At 39.0% G+C, this 27,409-nt stretch overlaps 1 protein-coding gene across 2 annotated transcripts in view; it reads left to right on the forward strand.

Moving 5' to 3' along the window:
* The window catches only part of LOC134351695 (glucoside xylosyltransferase 1-like), a 63,671-nt gene that overhangs the window by 24,300 nt on the left and 11,962 nt on the right, over positions 1-27,409 (forward strand). The window contains exons 2-5 of one of the 2 annotated variants that reach the window (XM_063058209.1): positions 1,077-1,169; positions 16,465-16,660; positions 17,293-17,424; positions 20,836-21,087. In XM_063058209.1, the coding sequence (XP_062914279.1) occupies positions 1,077-1,169; positions 16,465-16,660; positions 17,293-17,424; positions 20,836-21,087 (673 nt within the window). The remainder of the gene's footprint in view (positions 1-1,076; positions 1,170-16,464; positions 16,661-17,292; positions 17,425-20,835; positions 21,088-27,409) is intronic. The other variant, XM_063058210.1, reaches the window with a different exon arrangement.

A 27,409-nucleotide genomic window follows, 5' to 3' on the forward strand; every position in this document is an offset into this window, starting at 1 on the left:
AATTAAATCATTCTTGAACAAGATTCTGCTAAAATGGGCATCTGGGATAAAGTAGATGGCGCAAGTTCACAACACTCCCTCGGTCGACATCTTCCAGATAGCCCACGAAAATATCTATTTTACTACTTTTATGCCTATTTTTCACCTTAAATGTATTTCTGCGACCGTTAGAACCTGCAGTTTACAGATTGGAGATCATTTGAGTGATCCAGCTAATGTGTTCAACTCCATTTCACCGATTAAAGCGTTGAGGAAGATTGGGGCATTGAGAAAAATGCAGATGGCAAGCAGGAATTCAGCGCCAACTGCCTTCCATTTGATCACTGCCAGAGAAGGAGTCTGTGAGCGGCCTGTCGCCGTGGCAGGCGGATAGGCCTCTGTGCTCGTGTGGTGTCCCTCTCTTTCTATGAATGTCGGTGATACCAGAGAATGGTATCGTGCTTCTGCATTCACGGATTGGACTATTGTGTTTACGGACTGTGGACTTTTTCTGACTTGGGGTTTTTATATTTTCTGTTTTGTTGTGTGAGGGGAAGGGTTTTGGGGGTCAATGTACTTATTCCATTTTATACAAAGGGAGGGGTTTTGGGGGATGATGATTGAGGTGCCGTTCTTTTTTTGTGCAGGGCATGGGGTTGGTGTTTCTCTCGGAACAACTTTCATGTTCTTTCTTTGTTTCGGGGCTGCCTGGAGAAGACAGATTTCAGAGTTGTATATGGATACATGTTTTGATAATAAATTAATCTTTGAACCTTTGAAATTTGGAACTAGTAATGGAACAGATGCAATGCGAACTAACTCCTCCCTGTTTTGTAGCAAACTGGAAAATATGGAGTTGATTTCCATCCTGACTTAATTGCATGTTGGATTTTTTTTGCTGTTTCAGCTCAGTAGTTTTAGATATACATGTAGCTTCATTAAATATTGTAATATATGACCTTTTATTGACAATATATAAGTAGATTGAATTAAACAGCACTTTTGATGGGTTTCTTAATACTAAGTTATTTTGTTGTATTTTGATAGAGTTGGTAGTGATTTTTGATATATAGACCACTTTGTTTTTATTCAATTAGGTGTAAAGATATATCTGTGTCTTTCTGGAATCCATATTGGATGCTGCCCACTGATGTTTGTGCAGTGAACTGCTTTTGGGATTCTGCATTTAGGTAGGCTGCCTTGTAATTTTATAGATTCATAGCTTTTTATTTCTCCCCACAATGCTAATCCTATGTGGATTTGTTATATCCAGGTTTTAAAAGGAGAAAGGATGAAGTAGGAGTAATCTAATTTCAAAATGATATCGTGAAAGTTTAGTTATTCAGTTCTTGCCAGATTTGATGGGTGTTAGTTAAATAAATGTGCCAGTTTACTGAGCCCAGGCATTCTGTCAGCACTATCTTGATGTTAGCCTGGCTATTTCCTCTAAACTGCTGGTTAATGGAGCGAGTTAATTAACCATTCTACTCTATAGAAAGTGATCTTGCTAATCTTGAAGAGGACATGACATTATTCTCTTTTTTCCATCAATGAGGGAATGGACATGTATTCTGGGAAAGGGAGACAAAAGGATGCATAAGAGGTCATTGGAAGCAACTTTTTAATTACCTTTTATGATATTGGATGTTGGTTAATCATTCATACTTCTTAACAATCTCATGTATTTTTCACAGTATGTAGTGGTTTGTCCCCACTTACTGGCAAAAAGTGGTATAGCAGTTAAACTAACAGTGTACCATTTTTGATTGACTAAGTATTAGCACATTGCCCACATGATGTAATTGTGCAACCAGTGATTATTTTATCTAAGGTATTTTTCTTATCTTGATTATGAAAATAATGAATTTTTCAGAGGGGCCAACTTTATCTTCTCCTTTTATCTTCGCCTCCTTTGCGGTTCGTTCATCTCCACTTCGTTTCTCAGCTCTTTACTTAGTTTGCATAGTGTTTGCATGTTTTGTTTGTACTTTAAAATGAGGGATCAGAAAATAACAGAGATCCAACAAGGTGAAAAGAGATTTTACATTTAAAGTTAACCTGAAGCAGAGATACAAGTTACATACCCCTCATGCTTGGGGCCAGAAGTGTTTTAGATTTTGGAGTATATAATGAGATAGCTTGGAATTGCCATCATTTCTGACTCTGAATTTATGTGGTACTGGTAAGCAGTCTTTGTCTTACTTAACAATAAAAATTATTACCTACTATTAACATAATGTGTGGAGGGTAAGAAAATAAGCACAGCAGCATTGGGAGAATACCTGAAACAGCTATAGAATAACAACTAACAATGGCAGGCTTTTATTTTTAACCTACAATGCTTTTTTTTGATTAAAAGGTTATAATATACTGTGTTTTATATTTTGTTTTTATTCTTTACATAATCAGCATTGTAGACTTGTTCTGGTGTTAGATGTTTATCAGTGACTATCACGGCAAATTCATCAATGAATTTCTCTGCTGCTTCGTGATTAGCAGAGGTTTTAAAAATTTAATGCATTTTCTTAATTTTCTACAGCAACCCTGCTGAATATTCACAATTTCCTTCAATTTTCCATTTGATGTGATAGATCTTTGCTTGTTTCATCATCAGCATACATTAACTCTGCTGATGAATCCATTCTTTCAATACATGCTCAACATCTTCATTTTTCGCTTTATGCAGTATTTTTCTATTTTTCATTAACTCCTGTTCAGTGCATATGTGAGGTCACATCTCAGAGCTGTGTGTGGTGTGCGGAGACCTGCGCATCACCTAGGGATCTTCTCAGCGCTCTGTGGAATTTTCCATTTGCGACGTCGTGTCAGTGCACAGAAGTTTTTCAGATAAGGGGTACTCAACCTGTATTACCATATTGTTGGAGGTGTCCACTCTGGACATTAAACATAGCCTTTGACTGTCTGCTTAGATACCTGTATCAAGAGTTCACAGCTCTGTTCAATGTAAGGAATTAAACTTTGCAGTGTCCCAGCTGGCATTTATCTCCTTAAATTCTGTTCATGACTAACTATGTAAAATAGATTAAATTTTGTCATTCCTGTTTTGTCTAAATTAAGCGGTGTTTTTATCTGAAAGTCCAACTACACGTCTAAAGTACTCCATTACTTGTGAAGCATTTTGGGGCATGAGAGATGGTGTCTATGTACAAATTCTCCCTTTACGTTGTATGGTTAGGACCAGTAAGTGCATCTTGTGTGCAGTAGTTCTACAAGTTCTCCTAGGGTTGTGAATGCCTCATTTTGCATACCCTGTACATATGAATGAGCATTTGGCAGACCAGCTGGATGGATTTGCTGGCTGCTGTGGAGCTGCAGACATCCTCTGCTGGTTGGGAACAGAACATTTTCATGCACCTTATGTGAGATATAGTGTGTTTATGGTCTGCTTTGGATTCAGCATACCTGATTCATGGTATCTAAATTCGATGTTGGTTCCTTGGCAATGATGAGAGAGAAATTCTTTCTTTATTAAGACATTAACTGTCTCCTTGTAAAGTAACACAGTCAATTCTTTAATGAATCTGAATTTTTTGGAAGATCATTCCCTATAATTCTTTCCCGTTCTTCAGTATTCTTACTTGTATGAAGTTCACCCATTACTTCCATGTTTACTCTTTTACATTAGTCTGGTGCCAAGACCCCATTCTAGGCTTCTCTTCATAAACTCCTTGCTTGGGTGCCAGAATTTGTTGGTAATACAACTATGAAGTGCCCAGGTATGTGTACTTTATAAATGCAAATCGATCGTGTGACATAAATTGGTTAACTTTTTTTCCAGTTTTGGTCTGCTGTTGTTTATTTCTTTCTCTAAGCATCACATAGTGTTCTGGAGTTGTTTTTGTGTCTCTAATAGCTGCAAGCCCCCTTCGCCACCTACTTTGAGACAAAATGACACAAGTTGCTGTAATCCTTTTGTAAACCAGTCATCTGATGCTCAAGATCAGTTTTCTAGCTCTTCTCTTTGGACCAGCAAACTGGCTGGTTCAGAGACTGGCGCCCCTCCCTGCCCACTTCTCAGGCCTGTACAGGCAGGCACCTCTCACTCTCCACCCAGCTAACAGGAGTAACCTGCCACTCATTTACAAATCATTACCTGCAGACCATTTAAACCCAGGTCTCATCCATAATCCTTGTTCACATATGAACCAGCTAGCTTCAACTCGTTTACTGCTAAATCATCTCTGCTGCTCTGCTTTTGCATTTCCTGACAGGATGATTGAATCAACAATAAACCCAGCAGAGTATGCTCACTTAAAGGAGGTTGTCTGTTGACTGGAGCTCATGATCCCAAAGCACCAGGAAATCAATGACCATCTGCTTGCTACTCTTAACCAACTCTCTATTTCGATACTGTAACCCTTTCCTAATCAACCTACTCTCTTGGAGTCCAGGATTCCAGTGCCCAAACTGGAATCCAGTGCCCAACCTGCTGCTGTAACTTCCTGTCCTGGTGTATCTTGCGTTTCAAACACCACCTCTATACGTTATTTTTTTCTTAAAGCGCTTAACTCCGAGTGGAGTCATTGGGATGCCGTCATGACAGTGTTTTTTTTTTGGCAGGCTTTCTTATTTTTACGAGGCTGAGTTGCTATCTTAATGCTCAACCCAGCACGGATGGAAAGCGTGCAAGGGAGCCGGCTGGATTTGAACTTGGGAGCCTTCGCTCCGAAGTCCGGCGCTGATGCCACTACGCCACCAGCTGGCTCTGTATGTTATGGACTGAGCTAAAATTACCTTCATCATTTCCCTCTTGACTGGGTGAGCTTTGGCCTGGGCTGCTGCTAACTGAGACAATAAAACCACCATTTGCAATAAATATGAAGAACTTACTGCTGAGATGTGTTGGGATTTTGACCACCTGGGAAGGAGATGGGAGGCAGTAAATTGGATTCTTTGCCTTCGTCAAGACTCACAGTCAGTGCTGGATTACACCGTGGAATTCAGGACCCTCATGGTGGAGAGTGGATGGAATACGGAAGTACTGCTGGCCCACTACCATCGCAGCTTCTTGGAGTGCTTTAAAGACCAGCTGTCTACCCAGGAGATGCCTAGTGACCTTGCAAGCCTCATCACCCTGGCCCTCCAAATTGACAAGCATCTTTCGGAATGGCCCTCCAGATCACCAGCCCAGAGCCCCAGTTCCGTTCCCAGAACCATTTCAGGCTGTAGACTCCTCATCATTGATGCCTCCAAAACCAGGCAGTTAGGGAGAGCTCCTTTTACTCCCCCACCCCCCCCCCACCAAAAGTGTGGGCATTGGTGGAGAAACAAATTATGCACTTACTGATCACATGTATCAAATCCATGCTTTCATGATCATCCATGCATCAAATGCTCACTGTGTCTGGGTAAATGGCACTACCATGTAGAGACGAGACGAGTGCCCTTCTATCTGGTAAGCTCCCCCTGGTCTGTCATGCCAGCACCACAGCTTGACTGAAGCTCTCTGTCCATTTCCAAACCCCAGTGGCTCCATGTATACAGGAGGCTCCTTTCTGGTGGACCCTGCCACAGGAGGCTCCTTTCTGGTGGACCCTGCCACAGGAGGCAACTTTCTGGACTGAACTCTAATGTGCAGTTTGGACTCCCTACCGAGCCCATTTCTCACCTCTTCTGCATCACTGCTATTGATCCTTCGTGGTCTAGGATGGTCAGATCAGGCACATGAGCATTGTGGAGCACAGTGAGTCCATCTAATTCCTCCTTATTGACTCGCCCAATGCTCTTTACCCTTGGCTCTCCACTCGTGACTGTCACTTCACCTGGTCATTTGGTTCACTGCTATGTTGGAGACCCACCTCCCAGGCCACCTGTTTACAACCTCAGCTGACCTCATCCCTTAAGTCCGAGGAAATGGAGGAAACTCTCAACCTTACCAAACATAGTAGTCATAGTCATACTTTATTGATCCTGGGGGAAATTGGTTTTCGTTACAGTTGCACCATAAATAATAAATAGTAATAGAACCATAAATAGTTAAATAGTAATATGTAAATTATGCCAGTAAATTATGAAATAAGTCCAGGACCAGCCTATTGGCTCAGGGTGTCTGACACTCTAAGGGAGGAGTTGTAAAGTTTGATGGCCACAGGCAGGAATGACTTCCTACGACGCTCTGTGTTGCATCTCGGTGGAATGAGTCTCTGACTGAATGTACTTCTGTGCCCACCCAGTACATTATGTAGTGGATGGGAGACATTGTCCAAGATGGCATGCAACTTGGACAGCATCCTCTTTTCAGACACCACCGTGAGATACCATGACTTAGCTATCACCTTCAGAAAAGGGAAGCTAGCACCCTACAGCCTCACAGACCACCCCCAAGTCTGGGAACCATCCCTCCCTGAGGTCGTCTGTTCTTCCTCTCCGCTCCTGAGACTCAAGCCATGAATGACTATATGGCCGAAGCACTGTAGCACGGCTTCATTCAACTGTCACAGTCCCCAGCTGGTGCAAGATTCTTCATCTTCAAAAAGAAAGACAGGGGTCTTCATTCCTGTATTGGCTACCATGGACTCAATAAAATCATCATTAAGAACCGCTACCATCTCTCCTTCATCTTAGAGCATCCAAAGCACTCTGCAGGGTCCAGATCTTCATCAAACTAGATCTACCGGGCACATACAACCTGATGCACATTCACCAGGAGCTGAGTAGAAGATCGCATTCATAGCACCCACTAGCCACTATAAATACCTGGTGATGCCTTTCAGACTTTCCAACAGTCCAGCCATTTTCCAAGGCTTCATCAACAAGCTTCTCTAGGACATGCTACACAGGTATGTGTTTGTCTGCCTTGATGACATCCTCATCTTCTCCAAGGACCCCCCAAGACTATATTTATTACGTCCGTTCAGTCCTTCAGTATCTTCTTGAAAATCAACTCTACAACAACTTAGAGAAATACCAGTTCCACGCAGTGATTTCCTTCCTGGATTATGTCCCTTCATCCCAAGGCATAACCATTGATCCAGAGAAAGTGCATGCCCCATCCTTGCTTTCTCAAACAGCTACAGTGCTTCTTGGGCTTTGCCAACTTCAAATGCTGTTTCATCAGGAACTACCACTAAATCACCTCTCCTCTCACCTCCTTCACCAGGTCACCAACTTCATGGATAACCTGGTGTGTTGTCGTGAATCATGCCTTCAAGGATCTCAAGAGACACTTTACCACTGCCCCCATTCTCCACACTCTGAACCCCTACGGACCTTTAGTAGTAGAGGTGAATGCATCTGACATGGCCATCCTCTCCCAATGAGGACTGGATGGGAAGGCACACCCTTGTGTTTTCTCATGCAAGTTCAACTGCACACAATGCCGTTATGGAGTCGGAGATGGAACTCTATTCTATTTTGTCTAGCCCCTTATGGCTTGTTATTTTGCAGTTTATTTGTAAAATATTGTTTACTGCTATATCACTTCCACTGCTCTGTTTTTGGGTCAAGCCTCTACATTTCCTGGCAATTCCCTCCACCCCCATGTCCACAAGGTCCAGAGTCAGAGTTCCAAGCAGGGAGGAGCGAGGTCTGGTGACCCCCTGGGTTCACAAATCAGCAAGTCTGGAGTTCAGGACCTAACTTTTGGTTATCAGTGGTTCCATTAGGTTGATACCAAGGATTGAGGCCCAAGGATCGAATCATAGCTCCAGAAGCCAAGGCCCATTGGCCTGAGTCCTGGGTCTGTAACTCTCTGAGGTAATCAAAGATCTAGTGTCTCAGATCTGAGTCTGCTGGAGGCAAAAAAAAATAGTGTCTAGTGTCTCAGATCTGAGTATGCTGGAGGCCAAAAAAGATGGATTAGAGGATTATGTATTTGCATGGGTGGGAGGAAGGAATGGGACTTGTTTTGCTGTTGTTGTTTGTTGTGTTGTGTTCTGCGTTGTTCTGCCAAGCATTTTGGGGATGCTGTGTTGGCATTGGAATGTGTGGTGACACTTGTCGGCTACCCCCAGCACATATTTGGGTGTGTTGGTTTTTAATGCAAACAACGTATTGCAGTGTATGTTTCAATGTGCACATGATAAATAAACTTTAATTTTGAATATTCATTGGCTCAATACAAATAAAACAATTTGGAAATGCTGATCAGGTCAGACCACTTACCCAATGAAAGAAAATGACTTAATATTTCAAACTGGTGATCTGTTGCTACTCCTGGTATGATGTGGCTACCAAAGACACCTTCTCACAGTTCTTCACAAGTAATTGGTAGAGATGATACACCTTCCTGCCTCATAGGCTGGCAATGTCTCCTTCCATGTTAAACACTGATTTATGTGCTTTCAATCTGGCATACTGCTTTTGTTACTTGCAGTGTGATCTCTCTGACACTGCAGTGTCCAAATGAGATTTGGGTGATTACTTCATGGAATTCCTTATTCAGTCAGAAAATTTGACTTTGAGCTTCTGGTCACTCATCATTTTAATGTTCTATTTATCCTACTTGCATGGTGACCTCTGTCCTTTCTTTCCTGCACTGGTCTAATGAAACATAGAATCGTTCCTCATCATTCACTTAAGCCCTTAACAGCCTCCAGGCTTAATATTGTTTTAACAGTTTTGGGACTGTGTGGTTGATAATGATTCTGCTGTTATCATTTAACCCTGCACCCATTTTTCTACATCACATTTCTTTTGCACATCATCCTTTTTAATCTTTGTTTAATTATCGATTAATTATCAGTTTTTTTTTCTTGTTTCCTTTCACCTCTGTGCAAGTTGAATCTTCTAGTTTAATGCAGCGGTCCCCAACTGCCGGGCCGTGGACCGGTACCGGGCCGCAAAGCATGCCCTACCGGGCCGCGAGAAAACGATATGATTTGGCGATATGAGTCAGCTGCACCTTTCCTCATTCCCTGTCACAGCCACTGTTGAGCTTGAACGCACGCGAGGTCATTACCCGCGCGTCATCCATGTCAGCGCGGGAAGAAGATCAGCTCCCCGAGTTTGCAAGTGACGGCGGGCTGTAAAGTATGTTTGACATAACATCTCTGCCAGCATTCTGGATCAAAGTCAAGGCTAAATATCCTGAGATAGCCACAAAAGCACTGAAAACTTTGCTTCCATTTCCAATATATCTCTGCAATGAATGCAACGAAAACTAAATTGCGGAATAGACTGGACATAAGGCACCCCATTCGAGTATCGCTGTCTCCCATCACCACTCAATGGCACCGTCTTGTTGCAGGGAAACAAGCCCAGGGCTCCCACTGATTCAGCGATATTGGTGTGTTGCAATGATTTTATATGTTCATACGGGGAAAATATGTGCTGTGTGTTTAATATCCAAACGATACTTAAAATGTTATGATGCTATTGACTTATATAACCATATAACAATTACAGCACGGAAACAGGCCATCTCTGCCTAGTCAGTGCTGAACGCTACTCTCACCTAGTCCCACCGACCTGCACTCAGCCCATAACCCCTCCATTCCTTTCCTGTTCATATACCTATCCAATTTTTCTTTAAATGATAATATCGAACCTGCCTCTACCACTTCTACTGGAAGTTCGTTTCACACTTACTTCAAGCTCCACTGTCCTCCCCTGATAATTGACTTATCACTATATTCATGCGAGAAAAATATGCACCGTGTGTTTAATATTAAATTCGTTAGATAAACCCTTTCAGAAACGAAATTGAGTATATTAGCCACTTATCACCTATATTCCAGTCGTGATCAACACCACCCCCACCCCTCCCCCTCCCCCTCTGAACAGAATCGCCGAAAACAATTTGCAGGAAAAATTGGCACATACAACACGCATGCGCACTGGTGCCCGTGCAAGGCTTCATGGTCATTGTAGTCTTTCTCGGGGTGAACCCAACGTATTTGACTGCTACTCTTGTCTGTTGGCAACCCTACCTCCCCCCACCGTCGGCCAGTCCGCAAGAATATTGTCAATAGTAAACTGGTCCGCAGTGCAAAAAAGGTTGGGGACCCCCTGGTTTAATGGAAGGCTGTTGAGTTAAAAATTGTTTCTCTCTTCTCAGAAACTGCATGATCTGATTTTGCCCCCAATATTTTGCATTTTGTTCCTGGCTTTCAGCATCAATAGCATTTCATTTTTGTGTTAATGTTATTTTACTTTAATTACTGTTACAATTGTCAAGTCTAATCACTTGCAGTGCAAATTCCACAATAGCAGGTAAAATTCTGTCAAAAATAAATCAATCGATCAGTTAACCAAGACGCAAAATTAAAAAAAAAGTTTTGATTCAAAAATGACTGATGTTAAAGTTAGAAATGAAAGATATTGAAAGGACAAAAATGTAATGGAGCTATAAAGAGACTGTTGTTTGAACCATTACCTGTCTGGTCTGTTTTAATCACTTAGTCATTTGCAGGGTGTGAATGTGCTGTTAGTCTCCAGCCTGCCCATTCCTAACTGTCCTTGAGAATATGGTGATGGTCAGTTCCTGGACTGCTGTATGCAGTGTCATTAAAGAGTGCAAGATGGTCTCATGGATGTGATGTGCTTAAATAACAAGTAAGATATAAATTGAAGAGAGCTGTATAGTATTCAATAAATGAATTTCAAATCTTGATGATTTATGAAGAGGTGGATGATGCTTGGATCAAAGATACTACCTCAAGGACCTCCTGCTGTAATGTCCTGGGCTGAGATGACTGGCCTCCAACAACTACTTCTTTCATTGCATAAACACAAGAGATTCTGCAGATGCTGCAAATCTAGAATAACATAAAAAATCCTGGAAGAACTCAGCCGGCCTGACAGAATCTATGGAGAGGAATAAACAGTTGACATTTCAGTTTGAGATCCTTCATCAGGACGACTTTCACTTTAATTCCAACCAGTGGACAGGTTTCTGCTTGATTTTGTATTGGCTTATTTTTTTTCTAGAGTGTTGTTCCAAAGTTGATTTTGAAAGCAAAATATTTTGCTTCATTTTAGTCGTTTAGCTGAAACATCTCTAATAACAGGCTTCCAACGTTGCTTATGACAAATATTAAGCTAATTGGCAAATTTCTTTTGTCTGCTCTTTGTCTCCTTCCCAAATGCTTTTTCTCCAATTTAATGAAACCTTCTCCAAATTTACTTAATTCTGGAAAACTATAAGTAATGCACCAAATTTCTGACTACATACTTCTTTTAAACCACTGGGATAAGTATCATATTTCTCATTCTAGTTCCACCCTACTATCAAACGTCTGATTTACAGCTTTTTTTTTAGTACATCACATGCATTCTCTATGGTCAAGATAGGTGCATAATACCTGAAATTTTTCTGCAATCTCCTTGTTTTTGCAATCGTAATTCACAGACTTGTCTTCAACAAGATCAGCACTAAGTTTAAAAATAACACCATCTATGAATATACTTGCTCTCTAGTAACTTGGTCTTATACTAACCATCCATTCCGCATATCTGGGGTTAAAGATAAAGGAAAATGCCTTGCACTTTGCATCCATGCACTAGCTCCATTATGATAAACAAAAATAAAGTTGTTCATGGAGCTACCTCCTTTATAGTCAATGATTATAAAGCGGAACATTTTGGATATAGCAGGTCCAGCAGCATCTGGGAAGAGAGCTGCTTTTTGTTTCTTTCCTTTTCATGAGTTGAATTATTCATGATTCACAATATAATGTGGCAAAGTTTTAATCTGATTTGTTTCTGGTGTTGCTTAGATTTAGACCGTATTTGTTGATCACAAGCAAGAGAAAAACTCTAGATGCTGGAACTCCAAGCAACACACACAAAATGCTGGAGGAACTCAACAGGCCAGGCAGCTTCTATGGAATGGAGTACAGTCAGCCTTTCATGCCGAGACCCTTCATCAGGACTCAATGAAGAAGGGTTGTGATGAAAGGTCTTCGCCCAAAACATTGACTGTACTGTTTTCCATAGATGCTGCCTGGACTGCTGAGCTCCTCCAGCATTTTGTGTGTGTATTTGTTAATGTTTATTTGTAATAGTTGTACTGAGGATTAGTAAATCATTTCAAAATAAAAAGGGATGTGTCCTCACTCACTCCTAAAGTCATTGTTTCAAAGTGCAAATAAGCTATTTTTGAAAAAAAAGGATTAAGTAGAAATTGCTAAGGAATAAATGAGAAGACAAACCAAAAATAGCAAAGGATATGGGGTATTTAATTTATTCGTTATATGCCATTTAAAATTAATCTTGTCAGCCCCTCTTTTTGATGTATTTTGTTAGATACAAACATATTAGCAGCTGTATTAGTATTTTTGTACTGTGACAGTTTGAACTGCTTTCTGATGCTCTGTGGTGGGCAGCAGGTCACCTTCCATAGGAAGAGGCTTGTCAAATATTTTGGGTTGCTCTGCAGGCAATAAACTCTAATGTTGGAATTTATACCTGAACAGTAGCAGATGCTCTCACATTTGTGTTACTGGTTCCACATCTGCATAAAAGAGTTTTAGCTTTTTTAGTCCATTGTAGAGGTTTAACTATGGAAAATAACATACTAAAGCTGAACATCATTTAATATCCTTTGTGGAATTAGCTGCCTTTTTAACAATTGCTTTAAAAATCTTAGCCAAAATGTGATTTATAAGATGCAATAATGGTAATATCTGGAATTAGATATATCTCCAAAGAATCTCACTTCATTAGTCCATGCAATTCAAACAAAAGGTTATTACATTTGCACTTAATTTTAGACAGCTTCTAACTTCAAAGATGGATGCCAGGAGTCAAACGTAATAATAGTGCAACACGAGCAATGTGTTCTGGTGTGTTATTAAGGAAATATTTATACTGACTGTTGTAAATTTTTAAAAAATCAATGTGTAAGCATGGTATTGTTCAATTAATAGACCAAATAATTTGACTTCTGTTCTCACCTGGTAACCTCAAAGACAGTATAGATTTAATTTTGTCTTTGACGAGTTTAAAATAGTAAGTCTAAGTGCAAAATACCCGGAGATGCTAGAAGCCTGAAATAAATACAGAAAATGCTTAATGGATGAGGCAGTATCTGTAAAAGCAGAGAGTTCAATAATTTTTCCTTGGGTTAAATATCTTTCCCAGGAATGGTGCCACGATCTTACTCTCTGCAGTACTGTGAATAAATTGCAGTTCGTGCTGATAATTATTTTAGAAGGCAGTCGTATTCGTAGTTTTGTTAGCTGGTTTAAATTCATTTTTCTGCTTAGCAATTCAATGAAACTAGCTGATGCTAATCTTAAAGAATGTTTCTTCTGCATCGTATTTCTGGTTTATGCTTCCATACTGTAAAAAGCTAGAAACTGCAAACTTTTTGCCAGTTTTGGTAATGAAGATTATTTGGTTAAGAAACAGATCAAATGACTGTGTGTGTGTGTGTGTGTGTGTGTGTGTGTGTGTGTGTGTGTCATCAGTGGCTATTTTAATACATGTCCATTTGTCTTAAGAAGTGCAATTGGTAAGCTTCACATTTCTTGCTGACTTATCTACATCTAGTCTTTAATCATAAAAAGTTTATGTGCACTATGGAACTTAACTTTGAATGCTGAAATTTATTTATTATTCATTTATAAATTAATCAATGATCCCTGCTAAAACCTTAATCAGAGATTGCTAGAGGAATCAGGAGGCTGAATTTTGCTGTGATATTCAATGAATATTTAACTGGAAATGAGTACAGGAGATAAGATGTTTTCCTGGATTGGAATAGAGAGCAAATTGCATCTGGAAATGCTAGAAGTGCTATGTAAAATAAAAGTCATTGTTATTCTTCCCCAGGCATCTATCCCATGATTTGTCAATGTCAGCCAGCCTTATTGATAAATTATTAGCAACATCATTTTGCAGGTTCCATTATTAAACTGTGTGTCAAGATTTGGAAAAGTTGTTTAAAAGCTGGTTTATTAATCTACTGAACTATCCATTTGAAATACTTATCAGGTTCTTGATTCAGTGGTGAAAATGTACCTGTTAGAAAGTATTTGTATCTCCATTTGAAATTGATCCAGATGAAATGGACCAATGGTATAGATGTGATGGGGAAAAGTATCTTTCACTCTTGTGGTATTTGTTCAGGTGGGTGAGGCTGCTACTGCATGGAAACAAAAGCCTGGTTTTAGTTCTTCAGTGACTTAATGAAGAGCCAAGATATCAGATTATGGAGTGCCAAGTTTAATATCTAGCTCATTGTTTATGGAACTGATTTCCATTAGTGTGGTAGACAGTAGTGCGTTGCCAAATACAACTATTAGCCCAGGTTTGTGACCGATGTTTAACAAATCTTTTCTATTTGTCCATGTATGAACCTTGGGTAGATTAGCAATGGCTATGATTGGCCATCACAGTCAACACCATCAAAAGTGCACATTTAATAGGACTGTACCACTTTCTTTTAAAAAAAAATATATTTTTCACATTTTTAAAATTATTTCCTTCCCAAGTAAGATAAATTCACGAATTACTGAGAGGATATTTGTTTATCAGTCATTCCCCACTGGGTAGAGTTAGCTCAAATTCTGTTTCTTGTAGAATATTGTTGCCAGAGTGAGTGAGTTACTGATTCAAAATTTGCAATAAAACGATGCCACTTAGTCTTTAAGAATATGGTTCAATTTTAGATCAGTGTTTACTTGTCTGTATATAGTTTGAAGTGGGAGCAGTTACAATGTTGATCAAACTGATATTTACTGTATTTTTAATACAATATCTTCCTCTTGACATTTGTGACTTTTGAATTATTATACACCACCTTCTAATAGTTCTCCAAGCAGATACATCTTTCTTATTTAATTGCTACTTGTCCAATGCTGCTAGAAAATTGCCTGCAGAGCTTTTTGTTCACACTCCTACATTGTCAACCCCTAGCACTTTTTTTCAATAATCTATCCTTGGCCCTCTCCTATCTCTCAACCAAATACTGACCCTTGGTGATATTTATCTGAAAGTACACTTCCACATGTATACTGTCAGCATCTGGTTTTCTATTGCCCCTTTACTGATTTCCAGTTGTAGCCATTGGATTCTTCACTTCACCCCATCCCCATCTTCAACTGTGCAAACATTTAACATGAAATTGCAATCTGACAAATACTGAAGAAATTTAGTAGAAATTTCTGCATCTTGTTCCTATCGCAGACACTGCTTGGAATCCACTGACTCCATTTCACTCAGCTTTATGCTGATGGACCACCCTGAGTTTGTTCTGATGTTACGTAAATGCAAGTTAACTTTTTTTTTCCTGAAACCCCTTTGTATTGGGCGTCTTTAGAGATGTGGCTCGTTAGCCTCTCACTAACAGCCACTGGACTCAGCGGTGAGAATATCACCTTTCTCAACCTCCGTACATCTAAGGTCGATATGACTTTGGTCCCACCAAACCCATGAGGTTGGGGTGCCTCACCTACCTGAATCCCAGTCTGTATGAATACTGCCCCCATGCAATCGCCCTTCAGCAGAGAATAACAAACTGTACATTGTACACAATTATAAAGGAAGTATATTTATGAATGTTAATTTAACTAAACAGTTATTAAAGAAAAAAAACCAAAAGGGCTCATCATAATTAAACAGTCAAATGTGCACAGGTTGGAGCTCAATCTTCCAAAAGCCATTGGGTCTGATGTACACATAGCGCCAACTCCTATTCACTGATCCCTGGAAGAATTCCCCCTCTTGGGTTCCATCAGATATTGCATCCTGCTGGATCGAGCTTCTTCTCTCTTCATCTCCCACTGAAAAAGACCTTGATCCACCTCAGTGTCCATCACAAAACCTCTCCCTCAACATTTTCTAGAACCTCTCCCAGTTCCACCCTCCTGATTGGATGACACAACATTCCTCAGCATCTCACATCTTTAACAGTAACCCAAACACTATCAGCAGAACACACTGCTTCTACAGAAAACCATTACATGAAATACCCTACAATATTAGCAGTAAAATCTTTACCAGGATGTTACATTCCGGAGATTTGTTAAAATTAATGATTAATAGTACTGCTAAAACAACCTACCCTTAAATCTAATTAGGAGACAAGATTGAACAAGACATTGAGATTTGCAGCTCATTTCATATGAAGTGTAAAGAGAAGAGGAATATTTACACTGATATTATAGTACCAGAGTCTTGAGTTCAATCCTGAGCTTGGTCTTGTCTTTGTGAAATTTCCTCATGGATCTGCAGTTATGATTTATTTTAAAAGTGTATTGAAGGGTTTTTTTTCACCTTTACCATTTGACAATAATATTATGGTCTTCATGAAATCTGTCTGAATTTTAATTTATAAAATTGGATGGATTCTACAGTAGATTGGACAGCCAATGCAGCATTCTCTTGCCCAATGGTAAAACCTTTAAATGAGATTTGGAAACATATTTCTCATCATTGTATAAGGAAAACACACACTTTTTTATCAGTAGATACATTAGTCATGGATTTAAAATTATTTTGACTTTTGGTGGTTTTAAAAATACAATTACTCTCATGTTGAAAATGCATTTTAACATTTTAGTGTAATTAATTTCACAGGTATGAAGTAGGAAGATTGAGGTCTACAGGCTTGTTAGAAAATTCTTCAGGGAGGATGCATCTGGCGGTGGTAGCTTGTGGCGAGAGACTGGAAGAAACACTAACTATGCTAAAATCTGCTGTTCTATTTAGTCAAAAACCACTTTATTTCCACATATTTGCAGAGGATGAACTCCATGATAAATTCAATAGCTCAGTAAGTACCTGCTTTGATATTTACACCATTTTTATACAAGTGTATCAAAATCAGTAAGTGAAATGGATTTGTTGAATTTTGCATGGTAATTTTAAAAAATCTAATAAATTTAACTTATTTCTTGTTTAGCTAAACATTTTGTGCGCTGGCAGTCCCTATGTATGGGGAAGAGGGTATTTTGCTCCAAGAAGAAAAAGATAAACTGCGTCATTTGTGCGTGCATCTAGAACTGAGAATATAAAAAAATAAATTGTGTTATTATTTTATGTTTATTTCTTTGCATAAGTTTTATGAGAGTGATTTTTATTTCCTATCTCAAATTTCTGGGTGGTGATTTGCGATTTTTCGTTACCCAATTAGTCATAATGTAGGGGTTGACTGTATTTAGACTTACTTTTGCAATTTCTTTATGCTTGAAGTTGACAGTGGCTCTGGTATCTCTTGTAAGTACTGGAATGAAAAAAAACTTAGATTTTATCTTGTATCCTATCAATATGAAAAAGGTCATGAAATTGGCTGGAGAAGTTGTCCCAATGCATTGTGGTCCCAATTGTGTCATTTTCTTTTACCACTTGCTGGCAGAAAATAACTTGTAGAAAGTGCTTTTGATAACCTTTCTGTTTTACATGCAGCTGGAAAACTGGAAGAAGGAATTTCATCAGAAGTTCAGTCACACCATCTATCCAATAACATTTCCAGCTGATACTGCAGCAGTATGGAAGAAACTCTTCAAACCTTGTGCTTCACAGCGACTCTTCTTACCTGTAAGAAATATTTAAGAGGAATGTGGGAGTGAGTTAGGGTTAGCTTCAGAGGGATCTGCAGATAGCAGTCTACAGAGAACTTTTGGACCTAAAGAACAGATTGTGGGGAGAGAGAATGTAGGTAGAGCAGTTCTCCTCTAACTTTGAAATCCAGGTTATTCAGTGTTTGGATCAGCTACAGCCCAAGCATTCAAATCTCCACTTTACTGAGTGGAGATCAAAAGCAGAGGCAGAGTGCCCATAGGGAGGACTTTCCCTTTTACACTTTGCTATGCCTCAATCTAGTCCTCCGTAAAACCCCGGAAACAGTGAATCACTTCCCATATCTTGAAAGCTGCAGTTCAAGAAAGGCTGACATCGATGATGAAATCCACTATCACCTTCATTGTGCCAGTACAGCCTTTGTCTGTCTCAGGAATCATGTATTTGATGATCAAGGCCCCAAACCCAGCACGGAGTTCATGGCTTATCGGGTTTCAATGATCTCTGGCTTCCTTTGTGATCTGAGACAATGGCTGCTAATGAGAGGTAGAATAAGCAGACTAAAGTTAAAGTTCTTGTTTAGGTCAACATTTCCTGCAATAAGACTATATTCCCATTCCTTCAATTCCAGTGGGCTGGTCACCTTATTTCCATGCCCAACACTTGACTCCTGAAACAATCATGTTTCCTTGAATTCCTTCATAGTCAGAGTTTTTAGGTGAATAGTGGGAATTAGATTCCCACTAATGGAAAAAATAAATATGAGATTCTGCAGATGCTGGAAATCCTGTGCACACACACAAATTGCTGGAGGAACTCAGTAAGTCAGGCAGCATCTATGGAGCGGGGTAAACAGTTGATGTTTCAGATTCAAGAATTATCTCAAAACATTCTTGGAAGATTTGTGAGGTCCTTATTGACATGTGTGTTGTTGGTCTGTGACTGCTCAAATGGACAAGGAACATTGAGGATGTAATTGACAACTTTGAATCACTTTGTTAGGATACACAGAAGCTGAATATAAATGACAGAAGTTGTGCGCTATTTTTGGAATTATTTACCCAACCTGGCAATCAAATGCAACCAGCGTCTGAGTCTTCAAGTTTCTTATTGGTTTTGTTATCCAACTTGAAGCCCACAGCACTGGAGTCAATGCAAATGACCCCCCCCCGCCCCCCCCAAGAGACTGTCCTAAAAGAGACGGTAGTCCATTTTGAATATTTGTTTTATTTTGTGATTGATCTTAACAGTTCTGTTATTCAAAACGACTTGCCTTTCTATTTAATAAACAAAAAGATTTCCTTTTTATAGTGATATTAGGACCAAAGTACCTTGTAGCATTGTATTTTAGAAATTCAATCTAGTATATAATGCAGGAAACTCATCGATCAGTTTGCTCCTGTTGCTTCCAGAACACAAATCTGATCATCATGAGAAGATTCTTTTTTTGTTGGGAATAATATTGATTAGGGCTCCAGATAATCTTCTGTCATTAAAATAATACCATGTCATTGTTTTATCCACCTCTGGGCAGCATAATTGTCACTTTTCCTTTTTGGAAGATGGCACGTAGCAATTCCAACAATATGGCAATGCCTTATCTGAGTTTCATCCTAGATTTTTGAGGTTCAGAATCAGGTTTATTATCACTGTCGTGTTGTAAAATTTGTTGTTTTGCGGCAGCAGTACAGTGCAAGACATAAAAATTGCCATAAGTTTCAAAAATAAATAGTGCAAAAGGTTGAGTAAGGAGATAATGTTCATGGACTGTACAGAAATGTATGGTGGTGGAGCAGAAGCTGTTCCTAAAGCACTGAGTGGGGGCCTTCAGGCTCCTGTACCTTCTCCCTGATGGGAGTAACATGAAGAGGGCATGTCTCAGATGGCGAGGGTCTTTAATGATAATGCTGCCTTCTTGAGACATGACCTCTTCAAGATGTCCTCAGTGGCAGAGAGGATTATGCCTGTGTTGTAACTACTTGCATCTTCAATCCTCGCAGCTTCTTCGAATTCCAAGCATTACCAGGCAGAGATGCAGCTCGTCAGAATGCTCTCCATGCATCTGTAGAAATTTTCAGAAGTCTTTGGTTACATACCAAACCTCCTCAAATTCCTAATCAAATAGAGCTGATAGTCTGCTGCCTTAATGATTGTATCATTGTGTTGAGCTTCAGAGATGCAAGTTGGAACCTCAACTTTCTGTCTTTGAGACAAGTTCACGGCCACATTTCCAACTTGCGAACTGTTTGGCTTACAAACAGTTCTTAGGAACAGAACCCTTTCATGATATAGGGACTTGTAAATACTCAAATCTTTGATGTAATTGCATTTGTAACCCTGAATGTTCCTAGCCCCTGTAAGTGTTTTTAGTATTTTATGATTACATTGAAATTGTGAGTTGTAGTATTGGCAAACAGAGTCAGAATTTTTTTTTAATGAATTGCCCATAACACAAGCTGGTTGATGATTGTCATATATACTGAGATGTATTGAAGAGTTTCTGTTTAGCTGGCACACAAAAGCACTTCTACATAACTGTCACAAAGGTTATTTCACACCAGTAGTTGTGAAGCTTGGTGCATAGGAACAAGGAGGATGGAGCAGCACCACATAAAAAGTGTTAGTTCTAAATATTTTTGCATTATCTTAAATAGGAGGGTTCGTTTAACCTAAGTAGTGGCTAGATGAGTGAAAGGTTGAGTTTGCCCTATAGTCAAGATTTGATTAATTTCTGAGCTAGACTAATACGTGGTAGACAATCAGATGTACATTGCTTATGAATGCAAGGGCATTAACATGTAAAAGAAGGTTCAAAGGTTTCAAAGGTACACTTAGTCAGAGAAATGTAAACAATATACATCCTGAAATTCTTTTTCTTTGCAACCATCCAAAAAAACAGAGGAGTGCCCCAATGAATGAACGACAATTAAATGTTAGAACTCCCAAAGTTCCTCCCAGTTCCTCCTTCCCTCACATAAGCAGCAACAAAGCAACAATCTCCCCCTCCCCCACCAGCAAAAAAAAGCATCAGCGCCTACCACTGAGCACTCGAGCGTGCAGCAAAGCATCAATAAAGACACAGACTTGTAGAACCCCAAAGACTACTTGTTCACCTGGTAATTCGACATACCACAGGCTCTCTTTCTCCCTAATAAGGGGAAAAGAGGTGTCTCTGTTTCTAAACCAATTCTAAACAAAAGAATGTCAAAGTTATTTATGAAAAATTGCTTGGGATATAATTTATTTTAAAAATGTAATGTTTTGCTTTTTATTTGTAACACTAGGATCTGGAAATCTGACTCCACAGCGTGGTCTATAGCAATATTTTGAGCATCGTTTTTCTGTATAGATCCACACTCTGCTGATTCAACAACATCCATCTTACTTGCTTAATGGTTCTTCCTGATGTGTTCTTGTTTTTTTTTAAAGTTGATCCTGAAGGATGTAGATTCCTTGCTCTATGTAGATACTGATGTCCTTTTTCTGCGTCCTATGGATGACATATGGGCATTTTTTGAAGATTTCAATCAAACTCAGATCGCTGGAATGGCACCAGAACATGAGGAACCACGAATTGGCTGGTACAACCGTTTTGCCAGGCATCCATATTATGGAAAAACTGGAATCAACTCTGGAGTAATGATGATGAATATGACCCGAATTCGAAAAAAATATTTTAAGGTAAGTGCATCTAGAATCATTGTGTAAAATGATTGCATCTTGTATTTGATCTGTCTTAATGCTTTAACTGATATGGGAAGCAAATGAATGCAATTTGATATCTTCTGAGTTAATTCTGGTGCAGCTTGAGATCTATTAAACTACTGTTAATCCATCGTCATTTATTGCTTAATAATTGTAGTATTGAGTTGGTTATTATGAATGAATTAAAAAAATATATTGTGTAAGGCTTAAATGTAACTGAATGAAAATGACACATAAAAATCAATTGTCAGAACCTATATGATCTTTGTGAACCTAATTGCCAGCTCCATTATACTAGATGAATTGTTATTTTGAAATATCTTTTTAATATTTTTACAATTGTGATTTTTGTGTTGTTGTTGTAGGAAGAGTGCGGAATATATCTGACAGTGGAATTATCATGGCTAAAGCCATTCTTGTTTTTACCCAATATTCACATTCTGCCACTTTCCCCCAGCAATCTCTGAATAGTGCTCAAGATATGTAAACCTGAATTATACTGTCAATGCCTTTGATTATTTTTCCTGATCTTTTCAACTCAGGTTGCTGATATCACTAATTATTCAAGAGCACTAATTATTCAAATAGTTGATGATAGCATCAGAGTACGGTCAAATTAGAGAATCGTGCCGCAGAAGAAATTTTCTCGTTTAATAGGAACATGAGTCCGTTACACATAGGAGCAGAATTAGGGCATTTGATTCATTAAGTCTGTTCTGTTATTCAATTGTGGCTGATTTATTTTCTTTCTCAACCTCATTCTCCTGCCTTCTCTTCTTAACCATTGAAGTTCTTACTAAACAAGAACATGTAAACCTCTGCTTTAAATATACCCAATGACTTGGCCTTCACAGCTTTCTGTGGCCGTGATTTGCACAGGTTCATCACCCTCTGGATAAAGAAATTCCTCCTCATCTCCATTCTACAGGGACGTCCTTTTCTGAGAGTATGCCCTCTGGTTCAAGAATCCTCCACTATTGGAAACATCCTCTCCATGTACGCTGTATCCAGACAGGATACTTGGTAGGTTTCAATAACCTCCCTCATTCTTCTAAACTTTCGTGAGTATAGGCCTAGAACCATCATTCTTGTAAACCTTCCCTGGACCCTGACCAAGGCCAGCACAACCTTCCTTAGATACGGGGCTCTAAGCTACTTGCAATAAAGAGGTAGTGTTCATGGTTTAATGTCCATTTAGGAATCGGATGGCAGGGGGGAAGAAACTGATCCTGAATCACTGAATGTGTGACTTCAGGCTTCTGTACCTCCTTCCTTATGGTAACAGTGAGAAGAGGGCATGTCCTAGTTGATGGAGGTCCTTAATGTTGGATATTAAGGCATCACTCCTTGAACATGTCTTGGATACTATAGAGGCTGGTATCCAACTTTCTGTAGTTTCTTTTGATCTTGTGCAGTTGCCCCACCTGCCCATACCAGACAGTGATACAGCCTGTCAGATTGCTCCCTACTTTACACCTGTAGAAGTTTTTGAATGTTTTAGGTGACAAACTGAATCTGATCCACTTCTGATCCCTCTATGAGGATTGGTTCGCATTTCCTCGTCCTACCCTTTGAAGTTCACAATGCCTCCACAATTTCTTCAGCTACGTCTTTCAGAACCCTGAAGTGTAGTCCATCTTGTCCAGATGATTTATCTACTTCCAGATCTTTCATCATTCCAAGCACCTTCTCTTTAGTAATAGTAACAGCGCTCACTTCTGCTACTTGACACTCAGATTTCTAGCATACTGCTAATGTCTTCCATAGTGAAGACTGATGCAAAATACTTAAGTTCCTCTGTCATCCTCTTGTCGTCCATTACTTACTACTACAGTGTCATTTTCCAGCGATCCAATATCTATCCTCGTTCTCTCTTTTTTTATAAATTTGAAAAAGACTTTTGGTATCCTCTTTTATGTTATTGGTTAGGTTTCCTTCATATTTAATCTCTTCTCTCCTTATGGCTTTTTTAGTTGCCTTCTGTTGGTTTTAGAAGCTTCTCAATCCTTAGACTTCCCAATAATATTTGCTAATTGTATGCCCTCTCTATTGCTTTTATGCTGCTTTTGACTCCCTTGAAAGGCACGGTTGCTCCACCCTCAAAAACAGTTACTTACTCCAAGCAGTAAGGTTGATCAACACCTCCACCCACGAATTAACCCATCCACAACCCCAACCACTACTACTTTATCATTTCTTGTCAGTCACTTTATGTACAGACACACCTGTGCCTAGCATCACTTTACCTACACATTAGTCATCTTTTGCATTTATATTTGTTGTTTTTTTTATTATTGTTTATCTTAGTGTTTTTATATGCTGCATCAGATAATTATTTTGTTCTCCTTTACATTTGTGTACTGAAAATGACAAACAATGTTGAACCTTGAATTTAGTGATATAGCATGGTAACAGGATCTTTTGGACAAGCCCGTGCAACGCAATTATACCCATGTGATCCATTAACCTATTAACCCAGGCATTGGTCTTTGGAATATGGGAAGAAACTGGAGCACCTGGTGGAGAACTGCAGCAAGAACGTACAAACTGCTTAAAACAGCAGTGACATTGAACTTGCGTCACTGGTGCTGTAATAGTGTTAGCTAACCCAACACTACTGTGAATTACTCCCGGAAACTGCAGCCAATGCTGCTCTATCATCATCCCTGCTAGTGTTTGGCTTCCATTTTAGCTTTGGCCAGCTCCCCTCTCATGCCTATGTAGTTACCTTTACTCAACTGTGATACCAATACATCTGATTTTAGCTTCTTCTCAAGCTGCAGGGTGAATAATATCATAGTATGATCATTGCCTCCTAAGGATTTCTTTACCTTAAGCTCTGTAATCAAACCTGGTTTATTGCACAGCACCAAATCCAGAATTGCCTTTATTCTAGTGGGCTCGACCACAAGCTGTTTTAAAAAAGGCATCTTGTAGGCTTAATAGCAGAAATCTAAAATCTTAGAATGCATTCTCTGGGACTTAATATTAGTAAGTGCTTTGACCAGAAGATGGCGATATTGGGCTGTCATCTTAAAGTGTTTGCTTTCGAATAACGTGGGAAAAAACTATGTCGCAAACTCCCAGTTTCAGATTGGTTTGTTTCTCAACAAAAATATGTTTAAATGAGATAAAATTGCTTTTTATGGGAAAAATGACCTACAGCACTGTAAGAGGCATTTACTGTTAAGTTAGATTTTTACTCTGCACAATGCAAACTTTGGCTTGCTATGCAAAATTAGGAGTTCATTTATCACTTTGTAATGAAATCTATATGGAGTATTGGGATTTTTTTTTAAATGGTATTTTTCACATGCTCATGCACTTTATCAAATTAATTATATTATACATCAAAAACTAACATAGTTGTCATATTTTTATCTGTATTTTTGTTTGCAAAGTGGATTTGGCATTTAGTTTGGTAATTTTAGGTGCCCCCTTGAATGGAGTAATCAACAAAACTGGACAGTTAGTTATTCTAAAGAATTGCATGGTGAATTTGTCATGTTTTATATTCCTTTCAATATCAAAGCTTAGACTCTATCAATTCCACTTGCTGTTGGAATTGGAGAAATATCTAAACCCAAGGCTTTTGAGTGACATGAACCAGTTTGAAGTGTAGCCATAAAAATAACTATTGTCTCTGATACGTTAAATGCAATTATAACCTCACAACTATATAACATCTTTTCTTTTATAGTGATTGCAACATTACAGACTAAGGATAGAAACTTTGTTTTTAGAAATATATTGAAGTGAGGGTAGACCATATGGTTTGTTTAAGCATGTTCTATCATTCAGTAAGATCATGCCTGATCCTGTGTCTTCTGTATTCTGCCCAATTTCCATAGTTTTGCTTTTGACGTTATTAATAGATTGTGCTTTTATTAAGTATATTCAGTACTATTGCATTGATGGGTCTCCAAGTATGGGATTCATAGCTGTTTAAATGAAGAAATTATTTCTCCTCTCAGGACTATAGTCTAGTCTAGGTCCCATATTTTCTAGACAGTTCTCTCAATCCCCTTTTCAGAAACCTAAGTTTTGGTAAAATTGTCTCTCGTATTTGAAGCTGTTATAGAGTTCCATCCTACTCAGTCTCATGTCATTAGGTCAAGCACCTTCTAGTCAGGAATTAATCAAGTGAATATTTGTTCCACCGTATCAAAAACAGTTGGATTACAGAAACCAAAATTGCATGTTACTCTAGGCTCTAAGTAACCACTTTGTCAATTTCTTAATATTAATATCAATCTTTAGTTTCTCAAAGCCTTCCTTTGACTGAACAGTGCAGCACTTCAACTGGAAATTATTTTTGTTACTTAGTATGAACTTGGCTCTGTTTGTGACTGCACTTAATATGACGTCTGTGCAGCTCTTGTTATGAGAAATCAAGAGGGCATTTCTTGCATCTTGTGAAATATAAAAGACACATTTAAAGTCTATTACAATAATCAGTTTTGGTGTTTAACATTTGTTCCTGTACCATTGTTATGATATGCAGGATAGAGGACTGCATGACATAATAAGAGGAGGCAGATTTAAATCTATGTGGCACGTGTTCAGATCCTGTCTGCTTGAATGTTTCCTCTGTCTACCAATTTTTAAAAATCCTTTGAATTTTAAGCTATTGAGATTTTTTTTTACCTAATTGGTCAGCAACCTAAGATTGCCCAATTAAGCATCAAAAGGCAATTTTATTCACAAATGAATAGCTCGTATGTTTGTGTATGCCGTAGTAGATGCTTATCAAACTGGTACAAAGAAATGAAAAATTAGAGTGTGTAATTGTTTTATTTACACGGCATCCTAGATTGATGGTGTTCTGTATGAGCAATAAAATCACAAAAGAAGTTGAAGGGCACTTTTCCCAAGAAAAGATAGGGTGAGATGTGACATGATTGGGGTCCCTGAGGAAATGAATGCCCGATAATCACCACAAGGGAATTAGGGAGATGCTTAGTAATTGAGAGCAGAAACTATGTAAATTGTGATGGTAATTCAAAAAACCAGAATTTGTACAATTGGAATAAATTGGGCAAACGCACATGCAGAAGGGGGAAAAAAGGATATGGTACAGAACAGTGGAAGGGAGTTTCTCTTTGTAAATTTATCCATGAGTGGAATTGCTTTAGGGATTCTTTTCTCTTTGTAGATCTATCCTTGAGTGGAATTGCATGAGTGAAACTGTCCGAAACAAAGAATTTAGCAAATTTATTCTGACAGTTTCAGGTCTGAAACATGCCCATTTGTGGTCTCCTTTGATGTTCACAAGCTGGTATAAATTGGGTGTAAAATGTGCTGCAAGCATTTGGACCAATGTATGGTGTGTTTGATGATGAAAAGCTGCATTTCTTTCCCGTCAACATAATCAACGTTTGATATCAAGTCAGCACAGAATCTCCAGTAGAAATTTTCTTGCTGTGTTATCAAATAGATAACTGTTAATTGGTGCTTAGAGCTTGATTATTGAATGGTTTAGCTGCGTGTATAACATGGGCATTTTCAAGTTCAAGTTCAAGTTTAATTGTCATTCAACCATACATGACTATTCATGAATACAGCCTGTACTCATGAATGTGCCAAGGTGCAAAACACAGTACCAACCGTCATACACAGCACAAGGCACATATAGCATGTAGAAGATAGCAAGCACATATAAAATAACAGTAAAATACGGTCACACAGAAAAATATAGTCCCAAGATCCTGAATCCCTTTTGCAGCATTCTGCAGTCGAACATAATCCACCTTGTCTCCTACCAAACGAACACTGGGGAGGCAGCACCAACCTCAGCAGAAACACCGTGCCACACTACCTTTGACACTCCAGTGGTACGCCCAACTCCAGTTCCTCTCCCTGGGCGGCTGCAAACAGGTGACACCATGGTCTGAGTCCTAGTCCTCAATATGACTGCAGCCAAGCAACTCCTCCCACCGTTTGCCAATAAACCAATTAATTAGATTTGCAGCATTCCACACTACCAACGTCCAACATGGTCTCACGATCACAAGAAAAGCAACTAAGATGTTCACTTTCTATTAGACTGTGCACCGACACCTCGTTGTTGCAGGTAGCATCATGGTCTGCAGCAAGTCCAGCTCCTTCCGCTTCTCTGCCATCAAGAAACTCTCAAACTGCAGTACCTTAAGTTCTTAATGACCCAGCAGGGCCTTGCAATCAAAAAATACATTTAAAAAATACAATAACACCTTTGGTTGACCCTGTAGAAGCCGCTGTGTCTGAGCACATTGCCATCTTACCAGAAGTTAAGCAACTACCTCTGAGATAATTTCTT

Source organism: Mobula hypostoma, chromosome 9, assembly GCF_963921235.1.
Source record: "Mobula hypostoma chromosome 9, sMobHyp1.1, whole genome shotgun sequence".
In the NCBI taxonomy this organism is placed as follows: Eukaryota; Metazoa; Chordata; class Chondrichthyes; order Myliobatiformes; family Myliobatidae; genus Mobula; species Mobula hypostoma.